The following is a 9,342-nucleotide window of genomic DNA, read 5'->3' as shown; positions in this document are numbered from 1 at the left end:
TTAGTAGTATAAATCAGAATACCTGAAATATCTGATCCAGATCCGAACGTCTAGACGTATATTGAACTAAATGTGAGATATTGACATAGTTTTGGAAAATTCTAAGAAAATAAACTTTTAAATTAAGAAAAGATAAAATATATAACACCACAAGATAATCAAGAAACAAAGTCAAAGTGAATATCGAGCATATGGTGGACTAGTTATTCCTACTCTTACACAACTTCCACTCGAGAGCATGTGTCTGACAAAAAAAAAAAGTCTAAGAACATCTTCAATTCTACTGTAAAACTCATTCCAAATTCTACTTTCCAGTAAATATCATATATAACTTCACTCTAAAATCCACTATAAAATAAAGTAATAAACATGATTACTTCAAATATAGAGTAAACTAATTCATTACTCCAAAATGAAGTTAAATGTTTTATTTATAAAATAGTCATTTTATATTTAAATATTTTTATTTTTAATAAAATATTATTAAAAATAAGAATATTAAAATTATTTTACTATATATATTATAAAATTTACAGTTAATATTTCTTAATTATATAAATAACATAAAATAAATTTTACAACAAAGATAATTTTTTAAATAAATGTTTCCTTTTTAAACCTTGTCGAATAATTTTATTTATATAATAAATTTTTAATTGTGGTTAATATTGTATTTAATAGAAAATTTTAATTGTGGTTAATATTGTATTTAATAGAAATATTATAAACAGAAAATAGACTGTTTTGCAAATATTGTAAATTAAAGTGATATTACTAATTTTTAAATAAATATAAAACCTAATATATTAGAATTTTTTTATTTTGGAATTAAAAATAGAGTAATATATTAGAAAAAAAACTCAATTCTATTTTGGAGTAGAAAATAGAATAATATATTGGAAATGCTCTAAGACAAACTGATAGAAACACATCTAAAAGTGGCTTTCTTCAAAAAATCAAGGTACAATATCTGAGATTTGAGCAAAATTTGAGAACTGAAGAAGAATTAACACAAAATGTTAGTTCCGTGGTGCACATAAACGGTCCAAGATAAGAAGAAAAACAAAGAAGTAATCACTGGTTTTAAATAAAGACAGATTTATTCTTCTTTCCGGGTCTTTGGTCTCACAGGCTTCACAGGAACCAAGTAGCTGAGTAGAATCACAACAATAGGCACTACTGTTCCTATGAAATATACACTCTTGTAGGCAACGAGTGTTTCGTGCAAGCTCAATACCTGAACATCATCATTCATCACAAAACAACAAAAGAGTGACTTTGAGAAACAATGGTTAACAAGATGCGCGAAAAAATAACAGAGGGAAGAGGTTATATATACCATGAAACCAACGGATGAGTAATTGAGAACCAAAACTGTGTAGAGGAAGTTGATGAAAACCATAACACTTCTCAGCATTGCCATCTTCGGAGGCATTGCTTGTTGCCAACGGTAAATAGCTGCTCAATGAAAAAAAAAAACATGTTTTAAGATAAAAAGATAACAAACGTGAATGAAAGTTAAAAAGGCGAGAAGCATCATATACCTTTTGAACCATCAATCATCAATGCTGATTGAACAAAGAATATAATGTATCCAGGATACAGTCCCTGTAAACAGAAACAAGTAGAGATTTTGATTACTAAACATTAAAAAAAAAAAGATTGAATCATTATGAAAGAAGGAGCACTCACATGCCACACGGCACTGACGGTTTGAGTAGCTAACAACTGGAAGAAACCAGCTTTCTTCCCAGGCTTCACAAGTCTCTCATACACATCTGCAATTTAAACACCCTTAAAATGCTGCGAAAATGGCAAATCTCAAAGAATCTACTCCTCAACTACTCACAGTGACGGAGCCAAGTGCTGACTTGTATGTTCCACACAAGAGGAATCTGAACAGCACTCTTGGCGAGCTCAACACCTAAGATATCGACGTTCTTTGCTCGGTCCCATTTCGCCTTTGTTCGAGTGTTTTCGTCGGCCCAGCCACTGAAACCCAAGCCGGAGATGATGATGGAAGCCTCTGAGATCGACCATATGAAGTAGTACTTCCAACGGGCCGTGAAACCGGCCATGTATTGGTAACCGAATCTTCTCCAGAACCCCCATTCTTGGTAGACTGGCTCAGTGAACCGGCTCAATGGGAACTGAGGTACTAAGTAGAGATACAGAGCCATACAGATCCCAGCTTGTAATATAGCTCGGAGTGTTGCTCCGTAAGGCGATGGTCTCTTCCCTTTTCCAGAAACAGCCCAAATCTAAACAACAAATCAAGAATCAAGAACCAATAAATCAAGAATCAAGAATCAAGAACCGATAAATCAAGAATCAATAAATCAAGAATCAAGAACCGATAAATCAAGAATCAAGAATCAAGAACCGATGAATAAAGAATCAAGAATCCATAAATCAAGAACCGATTAATCAAGAATCAAAAACCGATAAATCAAGAATCAAGAACCGATGAATAAAGAATCAAGAATCCATAAATCAAGATAGCTTACTCCTTTCTCTTCGGTCCATTCGAGATAATCCTTCATTTCGAAGACAGGGCCAGCGAAGTGGCTTCCGCAGCAAAGGCAATAACCAAAGTACTCAATGAGAGAAGGCATCCGAACCAAACGGTTCTTCTTCTGAGCCTCACGGAGAGTCTCTTCCTTCAACATCCCATCGTTATAATTGATCGAACACGATATCACTTTCAACGTCAACACCATCAAAGCTCCTAAAAATAAACATACAAATCAAACTTCCCCACTCTCAGCTAAAGAAACAAATCTAAAAAGAAAAAAGAGTTATTACCAGTAGAGTCAATGCCTCCTTCTTTCCAAGCATCACCACTCATATAAAACACATGACTACACCAAAATAACAATTCAAAAAATCTTGATTTCAGGATAAAAGATTGAGACTTTGAAGAGCTTACCAGCCAATGAGGTAAGCGAAACCGAGGAAGAAAGTGACGAATCCAGAGATTGGTCTACAGATCGCCATCGAAGCGTAGCCAATGGTCATGGGAACGAGGAAGTGGAGATTCGAGGAGAAGCCGAAGGAGAGGTAAGAGAGGAGAGCTCCGGAAGCAGCTGAGTAGATGTGTTTACCGAGTCGACTCGGGACGAATCTCCACGCGAAGGAGACTGGGATCGTCGCGACGAAGCAGAGGAGGAAACGGAGGACGGCGACGGAGACGCCGATCGAGGCCGCCATGGAACTCATGTCGAACGATTCCATGGTTTTGTCTTGTCTGTAAAACTCGCTCAGTGAGTGTCTGGTTTTGAATCTCTGATGATAGGTTGGTCGTTGGTGTTAGGTCGTGTGTGTTTGGTTCGATCTTGTTGCACGATGTATGTCGAAATTACAGTAGTAACCTTTAAATTTTTTAAATTTGTTATTGATTAACAACAACAAGAATGTCTTGGACGTATCGAAAATTAAAACACCGCCGTTTTTAGCTCGCGTTTTAATAACTCTCTATCTTATACGTTCATAAAACAACTCATTTTTTTCTTTTTTTCAAACAAAACACTGGTTCATAAAACAGCTTAAATTATGATATTTGTTAGGAATATCTCTCATATTTATCCGAATAGTTGAATAACTCTTATCTTACAAAAAAAGATACAGTATACTTTACAATACGTATAATAGATAGGTAGGTTGCTTTATCTTTCACTCTTTTCATTCTTATTTTTATTTTTTACTATTTTAAAAATTCAGTAACTTAAAACTTTGAGAAAATTATGGTAAGTTCATAAATTAACTCAAAATGATGCTATTTTAAGGAATATAAAGTATAATGAATAATACATGATTGAATGGCACATAAAATAACATGTACTTTCTGTATTATCACCCTACAACTAATTAAATTGATTTGTTATAAATTAAGAAATTAATGAAACATGACACATATTGTAATAGCAAAATATAATATTAGAATAAAATTTATTACTATAAATGTAACATTCATACTTAAAAAAATCAGATGATAAGTATGCAAAACATTCTAACTATTCAAAAAATAAAGTCTACAAACATATAATACGAAAATGTCATCATTGCAGGGTTAATTTTGCGATTCAGAAAAAAAAAGATCTATGGCATGAAATAAGTCTACAATCCTGAAATTAAATATGCAGTCCTCAAATTGAGTCTTCAAACCTTTTTTTATCTTTTTTCATCAATTGAGCCTTCAAACCTCAAGAGAATATATACCATAATACTTCGCTGTAGACCTAATTTGTAACGGACTGCTGACTCTGTTGATAATAGTCTCAACTCTATTAAGCTCCTCGTGAAGAGATATTTTACGATGCTGTTGCTGTTGGTAACAGATATTACATATCATGTTTGTAATGGACATTTCAAACTTTAGTTTCTGATTTCAACTAGTGCTGGCCCTGATAAGAAGCCGAGGAAGCATACGCTTCCGGACTATCGATAATTTAGGTCCTTTCATTTTGCCAAAGTTCATTTTAGCACTGTTGGAAACAACTCTCTCCTCATCACTTAATGATGGGCTCAATCCCCTCTTATCTGCTGTTTTTAATTAGTCTTACCCTTTTTATCAACCTTATACATACCGGCCCAAATTGTTTCTTCCTTTTTACTTCCAGCCCATCAGAGCATATGCCATTTCGACAATGAATAATTATGTTATTAAATATTATACTCTTTATCTCGTATCGTTTCAGAGTTATACAGATTAAAAAATCATTTAGTTTAAAATATTTTTTAATATAAAAAATCATTATCCATATACCTATTTATATTTCAATCAATAGATACACTAGAGAATAAAGTTGATAAATTTTACCTAAAAATACTAAAATGATACTTATTTTGCAACGAAAAATTTTCTCTACAGCGACACTTAATATGAAATAGAGAGAATATATACGATTTTACAATCGAAAATTCTACCACCTTATAATAATAATATATATATGATTACGTCATTTCAAACCCTTTTATAAAATCCATGTTCGTTGATATATTGTGCACCATGCTAAAAAAAATTATAATAATTTTTTCACCTTAGTTTGCATTTTCTAAAATTTAAATCTTAAATCTATTGATATAAAAACATTAATTAACTATAAATCTCTTGACTAAGTGAGATTCCAAAAGATCTTTAGTATATAATATTATTATAGGTAAAATATAAAATTTAATTGTAAGTATAAATACATTAGACTAATAGGAATAAGACATTTTTTAGAACATGTTTTTCCTTCTCTCTTTACTTTTTATTTTCTCCTTTTCAGTTAAAAAAATCATTTAGTGATAAGAGCTTTCTCTAGAGCTTACCAATAATAATGTCCTTAGGGCAAAATTATCGCACGTCCCATAGCTCGTTCTTAAAGTGTTTTGGCGTGGATTCCACCACTAAATGTCCCAGACTTTTCTCATATGTCGTTAAATAAGAAACATCTTGGGTGTTGTCTTTAACTGTTTGTGCGGATCCCACTGACACGTGACGACTCACAATTAATTCAATTTTTTTTTAAGAAAAAATCAGAAAACAAAAAAGAAAAAAAAAACCCCCACAAAAGTCCCAAGCGATACTGATGCCCTTACAAACCAGGACCGGTATTGATTTCAACATCGATAGTTTCCTACCTTTTTTTTGGAGCACAATAGTTTCCTGAACTTCACCAAACGTTTTAATCTTTAGATTGAATTGTGAGATTCCCGGCTCATTCTCTACATAGGCCTTGTAAAAAAAAAATTCTTTGACAAGAACAGTAAAAAGGACCTAAATCTATTAAAAACTATGAAGTCCAACTAAAAAAGTTTTTTTTTTGCCCTTGTGCTGCAATAGCACCTTGTGGACATAGTAATAGCCGGAACTATGTTTATAAATGATCTCTTTATAAACACGGTGTGATAGAAAGTGACACAAGAAGAGGTCAGTGTAGTGATTGATTTTGATTGATACGTAAGGTTGTGGTTTTTCTCTGCGAACGTATCATAGTTCTTGGCCAGTGACAGAGGTGCATAGCCAATGGTATCGTACATCCAAACCATTCAAAGATCATAAAGTTCGATTCTGTGAGAGCTTTCTACCTTTTTGTAGAAATATTTGGGTGGTGATGAAAAAAAACTACATTTAAAAGAGAATCTCTGTTTCATAGCTTTATGGTGCATAGCCAATGGTATCGTACATCCGAACCATTCAAAGATCATAAAGTTTGATTCTGCTTTTAATCAAAAAAAAAAAAAATTTGATTCTGCGGGAGCTTGTTATCAATTTTCTTTTGAATCAGATAAATTTATTAACTCCGGTTTGCATGACACGCTGCGGTTAAGTTCTCACAAAAAGCTAGTTCCATTGATAAAGTTTAAGACAATCTCTAATTAATGTATTTTGTTATTTTTTTTTATAATAGAAAAACTTCATAATAAAAATGTGATTTGCATCAATATCCATCTTATTAAAACAAAAACATTACAACTTCTTTTAGGTGGATTTTAAAGTTGGACCTTATGTAATTAATGCTATATTAATTAATCTACTTATTATTAGACATAGATTTTTATAAATAACTAATATCAACCATTACCGTAGTTTTTCACTTCTTACCTTATTATTATATCCACCATGCATGTTTCCTTATATTGCATATATCTATCTTATTAAAACAGAAACATTCTGTTGGACCTAACATTTATTTTGTAAGTTTTTAAATTAAATACACCTTTATACTTTATAGTTAAACCTACATTAAATTACTAATGTTACTTTCTTTATACTACCATCCATGTTTCCAAACAATATACTTATTTCTTTATACTATTATCAATGTTTCCAAACAATATATTTTTTATACTACTATCAATGTTTCCAGACAATACAGTAATTAATCTTAGTTATTTTATATCTATCAATTTCTCTTTAAAATTTTGTAGAAACGTCATAATTTCATAAATTGCAAAATAATGAACTTTAAAATTTGGATTATAAGATTACATATCGGTCATCCATCAGTTCAATCGGTTAGTCTCGAGGTTTAGTGATTTTTTTTAATATGAATATTTTAAAAACCAAAATTGAATTGTCAGATCTCCGGATTAACGGATATAATCACAATCGGGTTGAATTTAAAAACATTGATTTAAATGCAAAAATATTTTAAAAAATACACACTTTTAAAAAATTACCAAAATATTTGTTAAGTTATTAGTGAAATTTTTATCGTAAAATATTCCACGCTTCCAAAGCGCGGATCAAAATCTAGTTTTACTATAAGCTAGATACATCCACTAGCATATTATACTATAAGATAGATTATTAATAATACATCTACTAACATATAATACTATACAACATATAATACTATACGACATATTACTAATAATACAATATATTATCTGTATTCATTAACTTGCATCTATCAATATTAGCAATAATATGAAGATGACTAACTCTATACTTTGAACCTATAAACTATGATATAATAATTTATAACAAAAATGATATTACTGTTACAAATTAATTTTTATAAAAATTATTTATAGCAGCAATTTGTTATATAAGATAAATTTAATCAAGACCCAAATCTTTTTTCTTTCATGTTCAGAAAAAGAAACCTACGAATATATACCATTAAGTTAGCCAAAAATCTTCCGAATTAATAGTAAATCTCACCAACCCAAAAAATAAATTAAAAATATAACATAAGATATTATGTTTGAAATTTCTCAATATTCCGGGTCGATTGTTTTTGGTTCCGGATCATTCTAACTTTTTTATATTATAAATCTTAAATAATATACAACATGTATATAAAATATGTGAATCAAAAGATAAATCCGCGCAGGCGCGCGGATCATGATCTAGTATTTCCTTAAAATAGAAATCTCTAAATATAGAGCAAAATATAGAAAATGTTATTTCTTCTTCTATAAATAAAGAAAATATAGCAATTTTTATTTATTTTTTTTATTTTTATTTTGATCAAACAATTTCTATTTTAGAAGAAAAAAATATAGTAGAATTGGAGTAGTTTTGATTCTAAGGTGATGATTATTATTATTCTAATTTTTAGATTTTGGTTCATAGTTTTTGGATTTTGGTTTATAGATTTTAGTTTTATATTTTGCAGTAGATTCTAGTTTGTCTTTTTTTTTTTGAAACACAAGATTCTAGTTTGTCTAAAATCATGATTGGTTGCTTTAGATTTTAGTTTTAGTTTTTTGGTTTTTGTTTTTAAAGTTAATAAAATGAAAACTATTATTAATAGTAAAATGTTTATTCTAAAAAAAATCTATAGAATACTATTACTAACACTCACATAAAATTATTTAAGAACTAAAACTGAAAATACAAGTTAAATGATATTTTGACTTTTAGTTTTCTGAAAAACAAGAATGATTTTTAGCTTTTTTGTTTAGAAAATTAATTATGATATTGAAAAAAAAAATATTTGTTTTTGGTTAATTCTGTAATATTAGTGTTCAGAAAAAAACATGAGAAGTTTTTTTTAGTTTTTAAATATATTTTATTTATTATTTCTTGTAACTGAAATTGAATAAAATTAATAAAAATATTACTTATTATAGAAATAATAGACAGTTTAAAATACCACCCCATCAAATATATTATTTGTTTTATAAATTATTTTAAAATTAGCTATATTTATAAAAAATACCCGAATTCATATATTATAAATAAATATTAATATTTAGATTTTGAAAATAATATTTGATTCTAGTCAGATCAAATAGTACACAATTAATAGTTAGTCTCCTATTTGAAAGACTAAAAAATGTAAATATATTTCTATAACTTTTGCTAATTGTATTAAATTTATTTAATTCAGATAATAAAAAAAATTAATAGATGTATTTTAGGAACAAAATTGAATCCCAGTTTAGTAAATATATAATATTTATAATTTGAAAATTTAATTATTTCACTATAAGATTTATGGTATAAAAGATGATTAAAATATTATGGAATTAGTTTATATAAACAGAACTCTAACAGTTGACGTGGTTTTATATATGTAAAATAATTAACTTCTTAAAAGAAAAGAAAAGTAGCCGTGAAACTGAAATGCATAAAAATCCATAATAACTGGATTTTGGTTTCTCTGTGTAAAATGGGTTGTTCAAAAAAAGAAAAAAAAGGTTTCTCTGTGTAAAATGGTAAAAGAGTTAAAATCTGGTTTCACTAAAAAATAGGAAATTTATTTCATTAAAATCTTGATTGGAGAAAAATAGATTCTAGAAAAACAAAAACGAAAATCTAATCTAGAATCAGCAAACAATCAACCTCTAAATGCTATATTATAAAGACAAATATAGAAGAGGGTCAGAGATGCTCTGATAGAA

The 9,342-nt window shown here is 29.2% G+C and overlaps 1 protein-coding gene across 1 annotated transcript; it reads right to left on the bottom strand.

Moving 5' to 3' along the window:
• Nucleotides 1–923: 923 nt before the first annotated feature.
• Nucleotides 924–3,344, bottom strand: LOC108823434 (lysophospholipid acyltransferase 2). Its single transcript, XM_018596633.2, has 8 exons — nucleotides 2,930–3,344; nucleotides 2,806–2,861; nucleotides 2,508–2,728; nucleotides 1,850–2,261; nucleotides 1,693–1,778; nucleotides 1,545–1,608; nucleotides 1,340–1,458; nucleotides 924–1,237 (listed from the first exon to the last, which is right to left on the bottom strand). Exons 1-8 carry the CDS (start codon nucleotides 3,232–3,234, stop codon nucleotides 1,100–1,102), a joined length of 1,401 nt encoding a protein of 466 aa, XP_018452135.1. The 5' UTR covers nucleotides 3,235–3,344; the 3' UTR covers nucleotides 924–1,099.
• Between the last annotated feature and the right edge of the window lie 5,998 nt (nucleotides 3,345–9,342).

This window comes from Raphanus sativus, chromosome 9 (assembly GCF_000801105.2).
Source record: "Raphanus sativus cultivar WK10039 chromosome 9, ASM80110v3, whole genome shotgun sequence".
Classification (NCBI taxonomy): Eukaryota; Viridiplantae; Streptophyta; class Magnoliopsida; order Brassicales; family Brassicaceae; genus Raphanus; species Raphanus sativus.
Note: the sequence above shows the minus strand (reverse complement) of the source record. Positions and strands in the feature narration are given on the sequence as shown.